The 17,017-nt window shown below is 42.4% G+C and overlaps 1 protein-coding gene across 1 annotated transcript in view; it reads right to left on the minus strand.

Annotated features, from left to right (window-relative positions):
- LOC126157945 (juvenile hormone esterase-like) overlaps positions 1-17,017 on the minus strand; it is a 193,831-nt gene that overhangs the window by 92,573 nt on the left and 84,241 nt on the right. Inside the window, exon 4 of the mRNA XM_049916409.1 lies at positions 11,303-11,488. Within this exon, the coding sequence (XP_049772366.1) occupies positions 11,303-11,488 (186 nt within the window). The remainder of the gene's footprint in view (positions 1-11,302; positions 11,489-17,017) is intronic.

Below are 17,017 nucleotides of genomic sequence, written 5' to 3' on the forward strand. Positions count from 1 at the left end.
AAATTCCGACTTGTCCAGGTTTACAGTTACCCCTGCGGTTTCAAAAGCTGCCAAGATTGCATCCAATCTATTCAAATGTTCTTTCCATGATTCACTTGCTATCAAGAGGTCATCCACTTAGACGGTGACCTTTTTAAGTAACTCCTCGCCTAGTATCTTATCAATTGCTCTTATGAATTCAGACACTGATACATTAAGCCCAAATGGCAACACTCTAAATTGATAGCACCTCCCTCCATAAGTAAATGCTGTATACTGGCAGGACTCTGTGGCCAATGGTATTTGCCAGTAACCAGCAGTTAAGTCGATACTACTAAGCACCTTTGCTCCTCGGAATTTTTGAATCAGTTCTTCTATAGTCTCAGGTTTGTCCCGCTCCGGCTCAATGATTTTGTTCACTGTTCGTGCATCCAAAACTATCCTCACCCTTCCATCTTTCTTATCAACAACAAATAGGGGGTTGTTATATTGACTGTTGGCCCTTTCTATAACACCAAGGTCCATCATCCTCTGTATCTCTTCATCTACTGCTCTTCGTTTCGCCTGGGGTATGGAGTACTGTTTTATATGGAACGGTTTATGGTTCTTTATCTTTAGCTTACACTCCACCCCTTTCATGATACCTGGCCGTTGATAAAATACCTTACAACGCCTGTATAATACTCTGGCTAATTTCTTCTTAGTCCCCTCATCTAGGTGTGTCATCTCCTCCAACTTTTTACTAATCTTATCCTCTTTATGTCTATCCTCTCGTGCTAATCCCTCAAGGTATATCAACACTTCTTCTCCTAGTTCCTCTTCCCCGTATCCCATGATGGGTTCCTCATCATGACACAAATTTATTCTTCTGAATTCCTCCTCTTCTTCGATTGCACTCCCCTCAGCAAACTTTAACCTCTTCTCTTCTCCCTTTCTTCCTTTGACCTTGATAGTACCTTCATCAAAACTCACTACTGCATCAACTTCATTCAACCAATCTATCCCTAAAATAATTGATGTGTTCAATCCGGCCACCACCAAAAATGTTGCTTCGTATTCTTCTCCCTCTATCTCGAAGGTAATCAACACTTGTTCTTTAATAGGTTTACTCCTTGCACCCAACGCATTCACAATTCTCACTCCACTCACCGGGAAACTAGGCAAGCTAATATTTGCTTTTAATACCTGTTCATATAACCTCTTGGATATTGCACATACTTCACTTCCTGTATCGGCTAATGCCTCGATATTCAGTCCACGTAGCTTGATCCCTATCATGGGTAGCATGGGTTCTTTGGGAATCCTACTTCCTTCCTCCAGTAGATCTTCTCTCAGATCTCCACCATTGTCGTGTCGTAGTAGGTTTACTCTGGTTCTTGTAGCTCTCACTCCTGACCGGACCTCATCTTGAGTGTCATTCAGTTTTCCGGTCTCTCCGCCTCTTCTATATGCACTGTGTCATTCATTCGCCTATCCCATCCTCTTTCATGATCTCTTGGTTCTTCACTCCTTCTCCAATCATTTCTCCATTGCCGTTCACCACCACGGTTCCTGTACCTATGGCCACCACCTCTTCCTCTATAATTAGACGAATTACCAAAATGATTCCTTGGGTCATTACTTCCCCCTCGGTTTTGATCATTAGCTTGATTGTGTTCCTGTGATCGAACAGATTCCATCTGTTCCAGTATTTCCATCAAGGCCTCCCTATCTTTAATTAGGCTCCCGGATACAGTTTCTTGCATTCTCCGGCTCATTCTTCTTTTTATCGCTGATATCATTACGTCATCACTCAGGGGTTGTTCCAAAGTCTCGTTCAATTCCCTCAAATGTTCGGCAAACTCTCTCAATGTTCCTCTCCATGTACTAAGTGACTTGCGGTGGAGTAGGTCCTCAATTGTTGCACACTGATGACTTTTGGACCAGTATTTCTTCAAGAATTCCTCTTCAAACTGATCATAACTAGCAGTCCCCAAGTGAAAGCCTCACCTTCCATTCTATCTATTGCAAATTGAATCTTGTCTGAGTCTTTAAGATGTGCTGGGAAAACTCCTTTTAACCATTTCATAAATATCATTGGGTGCAACCCTCCTTTCGGTCTAAATTTCTGCCCTGTATTATTTTGGACGTACCGATTATCATTGTTCATCAAGGTAACGAATCTACCTTCCCCAACGGTTAAAGTGGCATTGCTAATTCGTTTATCAATTTTTTCTGTCTTGCTCTCCAATTGCTGCACTCCCTGTTGTAATTGCCTGACTTCCATTGCAACCCTCTTGTTATCCTCTTCTCGTTGCACGGCTATAGCATTTTTCAGGTTGATAGCCAGTTGGTTTTGCCTATCTCCTATTCCCTTAACCGCATCATTGCATTGTTTCTGCATCTGCGTCACCTCGGTGATCCTTTCTCCCAATTCGGCTTTAGCTTCTTCAACATCGTCTTCTATCTTTTTTGTCAACTTTCCTTCCACCTTCTCCACGTCTCCCTGGACTTGGTCTATACTCTTCTGTAGCTTACTCTCCCTCTCGTTGATGTCCATCGTCAACTTTCCTTCCACCTTCTCCACGTCTCCCTGGACTTGGTCTATACTCTTCTGTAGCTTACTCTCCCTCTCGTTGATGTCCATCTTCAACTGTTCTTGTAGCTCCTGCATCTCCTTCTTCAGATTATATTCTATCTTCATTTGCGATGTTTTGATCTCTTGTGCTATAGTATTCTTAAATGACTCCAAGCTTTCTTTGGTTTCTTGTAAATCTTCCTGTAATGATTTGCAGAATATTTCTTCCCTTTCTCTAGCTTCTTGTAAACCTTTCTCTAATGATTCTCTGAGACCTTTCTCTAATGATGCGTTAGTTTCCTGTAAATCTTCCTTTAATGATGCATTAGTCTTCTTTATCAAGTCTATCAACATCAACCACTTATCTGCATCCTCTGAAACTGACTTATTTCTCGTCATTTGTCCCGGTGTCTCGGGATAACTAGTTGAATGTGCTAATGGGTTATCTAATGACAACCCACAACCACTGATTCCTGAATCATCTCGGTCTTCCTGTCCTATCCCTTTCCTTTCGACTACTGCCTCATAAACCTGCTTATCTTCAGTAGACCTGTTTGGTTTATTTTTAATGCGCAGGCAAGTAATATAAAATAATCTCTAGCAACCCAAAACACTCCTAATTACCATGAAACTAATCAAACAGTCCCTGCAGTATTCTCAGGTAATCCCAAAATTGACACAATACGTATGAATACTGAACATAACAACTCTCAACACCTAATAACTTCAAATATCAATTCTCACATAGACAGCTCAAGTAAAACATTTTAACTAAGACAAATCACATCATTCATTAAATCTATAAATGTAAAATTCCCAAAAACAATGAGTATATCTGTATAATTACCATTTAGACAACGCAGTATGCATCAATAGGTATACTATATTTCAGAGTATGTTTCGCAAGCTTTTCGGAAATTACTATAATTGGGCACTTTTCCTAATGTAAATATCAGTTAAAAATTGTTTATTTACCACGAAGACTGCACACTACAATTTAATGTTATGCCAACCAGTCGTCTTCACTCACCAACTGACGTTACCACGAGTCGTGATGTTTTAATGTTTGAAGTGGGCGTGGCGCTGTACTGCTGCCGGAGCCATGTGAAGTCGCACTGAAGATCTGCGGCGAGACGTCGTAGTTCTCAGCCGGCCGCTCCGTGGCGCTTCCGGCGGGCGTAGTTTGTAGTACGGCTGCTAGATGCCAGGTCGGCGCTCGATGTTTCAAAGTCGCACAGAAGATCCGTCGGTGTGGTGCGTCTGTGCCTGACCTACTCCTTGCACAGGTAGTTGGGATGAAATGTGAAATCACCTCGCGGAACGAAACTCTTTGGCGCGGCTGCTGCATGGGTCTGCGTGACATCACTCAACAATTGTGTCGCCACATAAATTGTCGTCTGCATAACAGTTTATGGGTCCACATGAACTTGCTCGATTTTCACTATTCGAAAGGCAATTTCATTCATAATGTTACTATTAAACACTTCTGTAAAAGCTTTTGTGACAAATTCTTAGTTCGTTTTGCTGTTGTAATGTTCACACGTGTCTCTCTTTGGTGTTCACTTTTCACAGTTTTTCGTGCGGATTTACGCGTTTGTACATTCTAACACAGTTTATCGACACTACTGCTCTTATCTAACATGGCAAGAGAAAACAGTTTAGTCACAATCGTAAGATGCTATTACTTCGTATTGTTCAAAAATGCACTGTTCCTTGTCGCGATTTCAAAGTTTATACTCTGTCTTGAAATTGAAAAATATTTTATCGCGTCAAGCAAGGTAAAATTACCTATTGTTCTTTACGATTCGTCCGAAAATTGCACTTGTCCTGTCACGGTAAGCCAAGGGTGTAACACGTCCGTATTTTATGTATCCCACTCGATCGGGATCTAATAGCAGCCCAAATGAATAATTAAATAATGTGACCGTGTACCTAATGGGGCTGGCAATCGGAATGGACTGCTACAGAGTTGTTACATTCCATTTTGTCCTTCTCAAATGCTGTAATAATGAAATGTCTGGTGACAAGAATAACGCCAACACAGCTTCACTAATCAAAACCTATATTCGTCTCAAAAACACAAGAAAATAAGACAGCCACTGCCTTCGTCATACACTTTTAATAACGGCTAATCTCAGCACAGGTTTCTTCGTTATTCACATTCGTCACACGCTGATACAATCACTGCAATCCAACACTGCAAATCCAAAATAATGCCGGCGCGGTAGACGCGAAATCAAAAGAACGGCACAGAAATATCACTGATCACTCTCGTAATTATACTTTATCACTTTCCCGTATTATTCTAACACAAAGGGGTTAAACCGCGGCGATGGCCACTCCCTTTGTCGGTAAATCTTGCATTACAACAACTGCTGGCTTCTGCACAGCTCGGCCCGCCACACGGGAACAACTGACTCAACTCTCCACTCGCTCTCGCAACACGACACACTAATCGATAGTTTGCCCTGTCGACCTGTGCCGAGTGCAAACCTACAGTAAGGGCCTACGGACCCCTTACAATTGGAATCCTAAATAAAACCAGCTTGCTTTCAGAAAAAAATGTATTGCCTATTGTAGCCCCTCTTATACCAGTTCGTTTTAGAGTATGCTGATACAATAGCTCCATATTTGGCAGTGATATAGGACGCTCGTTCGTCGAAAGAGACACACCTAAAGATTGGAAAGTTGCACAAATCACTTCAATACTCAAGAAAGGAAATAGGTGTAATCCGCTAAATTACAGGCACAAATGACTGACGTACATTTGCAGTAGGATTTTAATGCATGCACTGCCTTCAAACATTATGAATTACCTCGAAGAAAACGATCTCTTGACAAATAGTTACCAAGGACCCAGCAAATACTGTTCTTGTGAAACACAACTAGCTTTTTATTCACGCGAAAGAGATTGCTTTCATATTACACCCACACAAATCGCCAATCCAAATCAGCCACAATGGGTACAGTGCAGAGTAAAGCCGTGTTGAAAGGTTATCTTTTCGATTAAGTGCCCGTTCAGCTGGGTTCAAATTTCGACCGGGGCCTACCTTACGTTGCGTAAATTTGGGGAATGTGGTGCATGTATGATGGAGTAATGGCGCATTCTGTTGCTGACACAAGACGGCATCTAACGCGCCAATACTGTGCAAGATGGATGGACCGAGCACAGGCTGTACCTCGGTCTCCACGGCTACCTGACGTCAGTCCTCTGGATTTTTCAGTCTGTAGTCATCATTGGGTGTTGGTTCTGCTGCTGCATGCATACTCAAACTCTGAATCCTAGATATTATTACAACGAGTGGTAGCGAGCGAGCAGTTGTTGAGAACAGTTGGACGCAGCCTGGCGTGGAGAGAATCCGACAGTTCGCAGCCTGCTCTGACCGTGCTACTGGCGCCAAAGGAGATTTTTCTATTAATCGAGGATTTCTGGTAATTTGGGTTTTTGCTGTGCGTAGTTCTTGCTATCTTGCTCACTGGAGGGATTTTGTCAGACTCGTATATGCGTACATTGAAAGTAATATTCGTATCTTTTTTGTGACCAGATATGTGATTATTGATTAAGAACATCGTGGCATAAGGAAAGGTTTTGCTAATCAAACTGTAAAAGGAAAAGTAAGGTCTGAGTAGAATTTGTCATTGTGTAAATCGTCAATTTCAAAATATAGTAAATTAAATATTTTTATTAATTTCTTTCACTTTTTTCCACCACTTTAGGCTTGTTGACTAAACCTCTCCTGATCATTTAATTTCTATAAAAAAAATTAGGAGAAGTTGCATGAGTAGTTGAGACTATGCATTGGAATCTGCATCGATCGCAGTGTTTGATTTTAATTATTTTAGCATGTTGCAGCGCCAAGACGAGATAAGTTGTTTGTTGCGTGCAGGAACATTACAGTATAATTGTTAGGAGATGTCATAGAACATTTTAAAAATCTCAGTCAGATACAAGAGAATTAATTTTTCATGATTTATAAGAACAGTAATTAATTTCTGTTTTTTTGCTCTCTATCAGAATACTGACAAGTCCGATAATAAGAAGTTCCAGAAAATGTTTGAATACTGACATACTGGAATAAGGGTTTTCATAATACAAGTAGTACAGCTACATATCAGATTTTATGATAACGATAATAAAGTTTCACTAGATAGCCTAGCAATTTTCAGGGAAAAAATATAGAAAACCATAATATTGTCAGAGATAGAGCTTTACACATTTATGTGCGTCTCTTGCATTAACTTTTTATAATAAAGACATTCACCAGAAAAATCATAAAAATATGTTTTGGTAATAAACTTCCAGTCATCTGAAAAGTTAAGTGTATAACTCCCTACTGATATGGTTTAAGAACTGGGACAATAAACTGTTCAGAAATGTCAAGATTTACGAGATCTGGTGGTGTTTGAAAGATTTCGTAACTCACTGCAAAGGCAAGACCAGCAGTATTGCATGTAAATGTGAGGACGACACGTGGGAAACCTCCGTTCACAGATATAAGTACATATTAAACTGTAACCTGTCACATGCTAAAGGAGTATTGCACTTCTTGTTAAGGTAGGCCTTGGATGAAATTTTATACCAAATATATGAGGACTTAATCGAATAGTTTACATTTGAAATATATTTACATCAACTAGGGCAGTATTTGTTATTCAATTCAGGGACAGCTTGCAGTCACACACTCAAAACATTTGCAATTACTTTCTTTCTTTCTTTCACTGGTGCCATGTCCCACGCTGACGCAGGGTCAGCATTGTTAGGAATGGATTTGGCAAGGTTAGTATGAAGGGGTGGCCGGATGCCCTTCCTGCTGCCACCCCGTACCCTCGGGATGGAATCAGTGTACCCCTGCTGTCTGCGTCAAGTGTAATGAATGGAGTAGTGCGAGCGTGTCCAGATGTCTGCGAGTCGTGTAACTGAGGCGGAACGTGGGGACCAGCCCGGTATTCACCTAGTGGGATGTGGAACAACGCCTAAAAACCACATCCAGGCTGGCCGGCACACCAACTGACGACGGTAATCCGCTGGGCGGATTCGATTCGTGGCCGGTGCGCCTACCCGAGTCCAGGAAGCAACGCATTAGCGCTCCTTTTATTTATTTATTTATTTATTTATTTTTTGTAGTGGACCGGTGGGGGCTCGGGGGGTACAGTGGGCAGGGGTCGAAACCCGAGGCCTGGCCACAGTATCCTCCTCACCACCACCGAGCCTGTGGTGCTTAGGGAAATGGGACACAGGAATCAACAGTAGTGGAAGGCGTTGTTATTTATTTATTTGCATGTGTTTTTGTAATATTCACTAATATCATGAAATTATGTGAACACATCGACGAAAGAGAAAAGAAATATAAATTGTGGTTAAAGAAAAAGAAAGGAAAAAGGGAAAGCGAAAAGAAATAAAATCCGCGCAATCTGCGACGCGCTCTCCCATCCGCGGAGGTCAGAAGTAGAATCGATCGTAGGCGGCTTCACTCAGACACAGCCGGGGGAGGAGGGGTAGGCGCCCTCTGAGCCAGGCACCCCCCAACTCAGTGGAGGTCTAACAAAGACCGCTCGAAGAGAGTTAGCAAATAATGTTCGGTAACGTGGCGTGTTTTCGAGAGCTGCATGGGCTGTTCGTAAATAGGTCCAGAAGTCGAGGCGGGATTTAGGTCGCTCATGAAAGAGATAAGCGACCGCCCACCCTTTGACTCACGTAATAGCATGACATTTGGCGGCGGGAAAATGTCTGTCCTCCGAGTATAGAAACATTCGAGGTTCGATTGTGTCTGGTGGCACCCGGAGATAGCAGGCAGTGATTTGCTGCACGAAGCGCCACACATCTTGCGATGAGGCGCATGTCAGATGGTGTTCATCAGTGTCCAGTTGCTGGCAAAGGAGACAAAGAGGGGATTCTGACAAGCCAATGTTGTGCAGTCGCTGCTTCGTGGCAAATTTCCTGTTGACTATGTGATACCACAGTGCCCGGACGTTCGTAGGGAGGAAGGGCTGGTGGACGGTAGTCCACACTATGGGCCACTGGATGGAGGGATGTTTGGTCTCCATCACATTCCGGGGAACACAGCGCAGCAACAGGCTGTAAAAGTCCTTAGTCCTGGGTGGGCGTGTATCTGGGAGACTGGTATGTATGTAACTGTAGTCGACGAAAAAGGTCGAAATATGGGACAAATGAGCCACGATATGGCCGACAGACACCGGTGGTGAGGTGGAAGCAGGTAGGAGCACCTCAAGCAAGCTGCGTGTTAGAGATGTACCCTGGCCCATCCACTGTTTTCTCATTGTTGCTCTTGGCTAACCTGGCAGGTACATTCGCAATTACTTCTCGAGTGGTTAACGTGCGGAGCTGTGTTTACTGGAACGTTTTTGCTTCTGTTATCGGATACTTTCACCCGTGTCCGTTTTCGCCATTAACTGTGATACACCTTATATGTGAATTTTGGACTTGGACGCCTCAAGCGGCCGCTTGTGTCGCCTGGGCCTTAAACCAGCCTTGTGTGTAGCCCACCCACGCAGGAGCTAGCTCGTTCGCCTGTACTTGAGTTTTGCTCGTCAGTCCGCGACCGTTATCAAATAGCATTTATAGGTGGAGAGAAAAGCAGCACTTTATGTCACTGTTTCGCGTAGTTAGCATAGAAATGACACGAAACTACTAATGGAGTCATCATTGATGAAAGGTGGAATTTTGGAAAGCACATCGAAACAGTAACTCAATGAGCCCTACAAGTACTCAACAACCTTATCTCCATCGGACATAAAAGTTTCCACCTTCCCCCTCATCTGATAAAACTATATCATGATAGCATATTAAAATCAACAGTGGGTTACGGATCGGGAGCCTGGCCGCACAGGCTCGCGAGGGTGGTGCCCGCCATGGCGGTGAGAAGGGTACAGAGAAACATGATATTAAGGTCAGTGGGGGTCTATAGGACATCTCCAGGTGGGGCCCTGTTAGTGATAATGGGGCTCTGTCCTCTTGACATCGAAACTAGAGAGCAAGCAGCATCGTTCTGGGCCAAGAAAGGGAACATCGAGTAAACGGGGGACATTGTCGGTTTTAGGGTTAGGGATAAGAGCGCGATTAGAAGAAGAGGCGAGGTGCTATGGCAGGAATCCTGGGAAGCTAATGATACTGGCCAAAGAACATTTCAACTTTTATCAGACGTGAAAGAACGGTTGGGCATGAAGTACTTTGACCCAACTCGGGGACTGTTTCATTTTCTCACTGGTCATGGGCCCAATCCGACATATCTGTGTCAGTTTGGAAAGAGGGCTACTCCTGCGTGTGACTGTAGCGCATCGGAGGGTATTCTCGACCATGTGGTTTACGAGTGCCTCCTTTTCAGTGATGCAGCAGCCGCATTACGACAACAACTACTAGCTAATGACACGTACTTCTTCTTGAGACGTGAGGATACATTTCATACTTTAAACAATCTAGCAAACGAGGTATCACGGAAAGTTCTATTAGGATTTCTGAGGGACGATTCGTGAACAGTAACAACTAACCAAATGTGTCCCAGTAGCTCGATCCTGTACCGCCTGTGCGTGGATAGGTCGACTAACATCACAGTTGGAATCCGTCACGAGAAGGACTAGGGGAAGTGGGGTACAACAATACCGAACTGAGACATGCACCGGACTTGACATAGAATAGAATCTAGTTAGTAGGACTTAGAACTAGGAAACAAAAATAGGAACCTGCAGCGACTAAGTCATCCTTGGCCTGCTTAGTGTCAGGGGCACACTCATCGGGATTAGCTCGATGGGCAAGACCGTGCAGAAGGTTTATACAATTCACTGACACAATTGTGACGCTGCAAGCAGTAGAGGTTAGCCATTAAGTGGCCATTAGAATAAGTAGATTATCGACAACAGCAAATAAATTGCCCATTGTAATACACTGTACTGTACTGTAAGCTCACATGTAAACACTGTAAATCAGCTGCTAAAAGTAATATTATTGTAACATTCAAGGAGCCACTGATTATGTGAGGTGGTGTGTTGTTATGTATAATACATAAAGATGAAGAATAAAGATTTTTTTCTTTACCGTTAAAATTTCGAGACCGTTCGTTTCTAGAGGAGCGAGTCAGTACATTGCTTGCTCCTACGTATATCCTGTGGGAAGACTATGAGGGTAAAATGAGAGAGATTTGAGTTCACACGGAGACGTACCTAAAATCGTTCTTCCCACGCGTCATTCGCGGTTTAAACACGAAAGGTACACGTGACAGTGGGTACACAAAGTACCCTTCGTTACACATCATAAGGTCGTTTGCAGGGTGTACATGTACATGTCAATCTAGATACTATTTCATGCAGAAAGCACGGCGCAACTGAATTAATGCTTATTGATCTGGAAGCTTTAACTGAAGCTTAACGTAGGATATGTAAGGGTGAAAATGCAGGTTGTTTTTGATAAAGTTCTGGCACGACAGTTCTACAGCCAATTACCATTGCAATCTTATTATACATTTCTGTACACTATCTTTCCATTGAGTAATCGTATCTCGTGGTAGTACTCGTTTCGGTTAGGTTTGTTTCATCTTTTTTCTGTAGTGATTTCTTCCCTGTTCAGACTGCATTGTCACGAAATGCGTAAGACACTTTTTGGGTAAGTTTAATTTTGATAATCCCGTCTTATAGTAGCACTGAGATATGTAATGCATGAAGTGGACGTTGTCTGTGGACAGGACATGTAGATGCACTGCCTTTTCAGTCTTTGCACACACTTATTGCACAGAATGCAGATGGCGGCTGACCGACCTCTGCTGGCGGGCGACAGCATGTGGAGGTGCACGGAGGCTGCGCCCGCGCTCTCGCCGAAGACGGTGACGCTGTGTGGGTCCCCGCCGAACGCGGCGATGTTGTCGCGCACCCAGCCGAGCGCCAGCGCCTGGTCCCTGAGGCCCATGTTGCCCGGAACTTCGGCGTCGGCCGTGCTCAGGAAGCCTGCGCAAAGGAGTAAGGGAAGAGAGGACACTTTGGATGGAGGCAGTTCCCTGAAACGATAACTTATTTGGAAAGCTGGTTTGAAGAGAATGATGAAAGAAATGCTTATAGGAGAAATTTTTGCGAAGAACGTAGAACGCAAGACCTGAAACTAATTTTGGGGATCTATTTAATGAAGGGGATGATAGCTTTAATAACGTAAAAGAAAACAGTGTTGGTTTGGCATCTATATTAAAAATGAATTAAGATCAACTGTGGAGCCTTAGCAACTAAATGCGTATTGAGGCGTTGAAAACGAGGGAGTAGTCTGCCACAGAAATAATACTGATTTAGGTGAAATGGTATTTACTTCAGTAGAAGTCAATGGTAATTGTGTAGAGGCAATAGTGCCTGAATCTAGTGTTTGTGAGAATGAGGGTGTGCAAGGAGGTAAATGCTCCAGTGATACTTGTGAATTTATTTCTGACCAGGCAGGTTTTGCTGAATCATATGGTTTTGGTGGTGATTCTTTTTGTGATACGCAGAATATAGCTGCAGATAATTACGCTTTTGTGCTTGAAGCTGTGAGTGATACTATAATTCCTAATGATGGAAATTCTGTTGCAAATTGTATGAATGAAGAAGTGTAGGGGTGTAGGGGTGTATTCACTACGGGTTTACTAGATTAAGGATTTTGCACTTGTTAACTACAAGTATTCTTGTTTGAATGTGGGAGCTACAAATCAAGAGGGAAAAAAGTGTTGTTCAATAAGCTGTAACAGCTGCAATTATCGTATGCTGTCTGAATACGGATACTTTGCATAAGCAAAGGGGATGATTGCAATACGAAAGTCGTTACATTATACACAGTTGTTGAAAGAGTGATGATTTTAATTTGGTGACACGCCAAACTTCTCTTGGTGCACGGGACTCCAGCTATTAACTGGTAAAAGTCAGCTAATTATTAGAAAATGAAATTAAAGTGTCATGAAGTTGTAGCATTAAATGTATTATCTATCTTTTGTTGCATAAGATATTATATTGGTTGTGGGGTTGTTTATTCATGTGGGCTTGATTAGGTTCTAGCAGCGTAGTGTGCAGTTTTGTTTAATATGTTTTAATTGATGGCTTTAAACTACGGTAAACTATTAAGGTACATCAGTCAGTTTCTTTTGGATTTTCGCTAAAGGAAGGACTAATTTGCTAGCTGATGCTTGTTCACGACACAATAATTATTTACGCCACAACTTGGGTTCATTTTGCTTGCAAAAACTTTGTCTTAATGTAGTTCAGTGGCAATGGCTTGGGTTATTCTGGACTTTAGTGGAAAAAGTCGTTGCTACAGAAATGAAAAGTCTGTACTTAGCAAGCATATCTTGTGAACACTACAATTTGTCTGTTTGTGTCGGGTTTGACGCTAAGGTATATAGAGTCTGCCAGAAAAATGCATACACACATTAAGGAACGAAAACTATTACTCCTGTGTTTATTTTACATTTAATAATTGATCACACATGTTGTACAGCCTTCAGTTTAGCACATGGTTACTTTACATGTTCAAAATGTTCACCATTGGCTGCTATACATATAACAGAACGTCGAGCAGTCGCTGCAACTACATCAGTCAATGTTACAGTGGAGATCGCTGCACATGTCGCTGTAATGTGGCGAAGTTCCTCCAGCGTGCACGGCTTACGTCGGTAGATGTTATCTTTCACAGTTCCCCACAGGTGAAAGCCCATAGGTGTTAGATCTGGCGACCGTGGAGGGAACTCAATGGGCCCTTTTCGTCCAATCCAATGCCCCGAAAAAGTGTCATCCAAGAAATCTCGAATGACTAGGTGGTAGTGTGGTGGCGCCCCGTCCTGTTGGTAGAATACTCTTAATCAGCTACATAAAGCGCACGTATACCTGGCAAAATTGATGTGCATAACATTTAGAGGTACACTTCTCCAGTGACAGTAGCATTAAAGAAAAGGGTCCTACTAAGCCCCAAGATGATAGCGCACACCACACATGAACCCCTGGTAGATTGACCACTTTATCCACATAAACATGCGGATTTTGCGGTGCCCAGTACACACTGTTATGCCGATTCACGTTTACATTAAGTTTAAATTGTGCTTCGACACTCCACACTACCATCCTCACAAATTGTTCGTCATCAGTTACCATTTGTTGATACCATTCGCAAAATTGCTTTTTGGCGATAAGGATCGTCATCGTTAATCGCGTGCAGTAATTGTGGAATGTAAACTTTCCACTTTACAGCTTTCAGAATTCGTCGTACACTTGTACTGCTGACGCCCACTTCATATGTACATTGCGTAGCAGACTTCTATGGATAATTAACAAAGGTTTCCAACTGCCGACGAAGCAGGACTTGTATAGTATGCTGCCTTTCTGACTTTTCTTGTGAATATCACAAATCGTTCCATGCAGTTCCAACTTATCAACGATGCATTTAATTGTCAGGTAGGTTGACGGTTCTGTTTCGAACTCCCACCTCCACTGACGTTGCACTTCAGCGGCATTATCAAACTTGAAAAACCACTTCACAATACATTTTCGTTGCTCGACTGTCAAGCGTGCTCCAGGCATCTTGTTTTCTCAATACCGAGATGAAAGTACTTACGCCTGTTGAGCCCATAGAGTAAATATCTCTGGAGCATTGCGTTCTGCGTATGTTGTCAACATTAAACCAGGATTGTCACGTTTTTTCGGTACTTCGCTGTGCGTATGCTTTCTGCACCGTCTGAAGTTTATAATATCAAGAGTTTTTGTTGTGTTTCACCGTTTGCTGATAGTGTAATAGCGATGGTGAATTACTGTTGTTGCTACGGATGCAAAGAAAAATGTGTGAAAGGAGGGATAGTAACTATTCATGGGTACATACCATGTATATGTTTAAAAATTTCGAGACGCATTATAATTAATGCTTGATTCTGTAGACCTATTTTTCTACGATTTTATGACTATACAATAGATATTACGGCTCGTACAAAAGCTTACAAACAATCGCTTCCTCTCGTAAACTTGCTAGTGGAACAGGAAAGGGGATGGTTAGTAGTTGCAGCAAATACTATCCTCCATGCATTTATCAGTGACTTGTCGATTATGTATATAGATTACTCAGTCTACTATTTATTTAATAAACTGGAAGCAAGTACGTAAATGCGTTAAATAAATACTTCAAAAAAGTGTCACCAGTAAGAAAAATTGTGCTTTAAGTCGCAAAAACGAGACAATAAAAACGCAGAAATAGCAGAAAAAAGGACGAAGTAGCAAGGATGTAATTGCTAATGTGTGGCAAATTCGGTGTTTTTCGAACACTTGCAAAAGTACTAGCGTACTGTCAAGTCGTTTTGCAAGACTATCACTGCAAAAATGTACGTCAGGCTCTGTAATACTATAAAGTGCCGTATCATACCGAAAACTACCAAAAATCGAGTGCATCTGAACTGTGACACCTATCGCAAAAAAGCAGGATTTAATATCACTTGCCCTTAAAAGTTACGCAGCTGGTTTATTCCCGGCATCAAATCGATACTGTTAAAATGTCTGCGCAACATACATAAATAATCCACGACACGTACGGAAAGAATACGCCTGTACTAGGGATGTAGTGACATTCCAAATATACAGGGCGCTATACGGACAAACACATGACATTCCGAGAACACGTGACCAGGCCGGCAATGTATGTTGACAACACAAAATCTGTTCTGCGCATGTGAATGCTCACTCCAGAGTTATTTACTCCATGGTTGAGCCAAAGACAATACTACAACACTATCGTAACTCAAATCGAACGATATCTCGATAGAGCCTGACAAGGAGTGTATACATTTTTCTGCCAGACACTGTAGTTTTGACTGTATCGAATCTGGATAGCAGATGGGGTGGGTTTCGATCTGTCTGGTTCTTGGTATTCAGATGCTTGTAAATAATAGATGACTCACTGAGAGATTTTTGTTCGTTGGTAGCATGTCAATTGGCTAAGGAGAGTTGGAAACACCATTGGTATAAACTGTATCTTTGTTACGAGACTGGATGCACACAGCAAGACATCGAAGGTATTAAGATCAGTGTTCGTTTGTGCTGCAAAATTACAGGAAAATATCGCAACAACAAATGATAATTAATGTAGAGTAATGAAATATCGGGAATACATTTGTCTAGGCAATACACTCAAAAGATTAACAATGCAGGATCACAGGTTAATGTAAGCTCGATATAAGCCATTGAAAACGTGAAATGCTTGTACATTAACAACCGGTGTTACCGCCAGAATGTTGAATGCAAGCATGCAAACGTGCATGCATCGTGGTTTATAGGTGCCAGATCTCGGTTTGTGGGATGGAGTTCCACGCCTGTTGCACTTGGTCGACCAGTACAGGAACGGGTAATACTGTTTGTGGATGACGCTGGAGTTATCGTCCGATGATGTCCCATACGTGCTCGTTTGGAGACAGACCTGCTGAGCAAGCAGGCCAAGGCAACATGTAGACACTATGTAGAACATGTTGGGCGACAACAGCGCGTTCATGAATGGCAGCACAGCAGGTCGAATCACACGATTGACGCACAAATTTGAAGTCAAGGTGCAATGGATAAGCACAAGAGTGCTCTACATTTACATCTACGTGGATACTCTGCAAATCACATTTACGTGCCTGGCAGAGGGTTCATCGAACCACCTTCACAATTCCCTATTATTCCAATCTCGTATAGCTCGCGGAAAGAATGAACACCTGTATCTTTCCGTACGAGCTCTGATATCCCTTATTTTATCGTGGTGATCGTTCCGCCCTTTGTAGGTCGGTCTCAACAAAATATTTTCGCATTCGGAGGAGAAAGTTGGTGATTGGAATTTCGTGAGAAGATTCTGTCGCAACGAAAAACGCCTTTCTCTTAATGATTTCCAGCCCAAATCCTGTATCATTTCTGTGACACTCTCTCCCCTACTTCGCGATAGTACAAAACGTGCTGCTTTTCTTTGAACTTTTTCGATGTACTCCGTCAGTCCCATCTGGTAAGGATCCCACACCGCGCAACAGTGTTCCAAAAGAGGACGGACAAGCGTAGTGTAGGCAGTCTCCTTAGTAGGTCTGTTACATTTTCTAAGTGTCCTGCCTACGAAACGCAGCCTTTGGTTAGCCTTCCCCACAACATTTTCTATGTGTTATTTCCAATTTAAGTTGTTCGTAATTGTAATACCTAGGTATTTAGTTGAATTTACGGCTTTTAGGTTAGACTGATTTATCGTGTAACCGAAGTTTAACGAGTTCCTTATAGCACTCATTAGGATGACCTCACACATTTCGTTATATAGTGTCAACTGCCACTTTTCGCACCATTCAGATATTTGTCCTAAATCGTTTTGCAATTTGTTTTGATCTTCTTATGACTTTATTAGTCGGTAAACGACAGCGTCATCTGCAAACAACTGAAGACGGCTGCTCAGACTGTCTCCCAAATCGTTCATATAGATAAGGAACAGCAAAGGGCCTATAACACTACCTTGGGGAACGCCAGAAATCACTTCTG

The sequence above is a fragment of the Schistocerca cancellata genome, chromosome 2 (genome assembly GCF_023864275.1).
Source record: "Schistocerca cancellata isolate TAMUIC-IGC-003103 chromosome 2, iqSchCanc2.1, whole genome shotgun sequence".
Taxonomy (NCBI): Eukaryota; Metazoa; Arthropoda; class Insecta; order Orthoptera; family Acrididae; genus Schistocerca; species Schistocerca cancellata.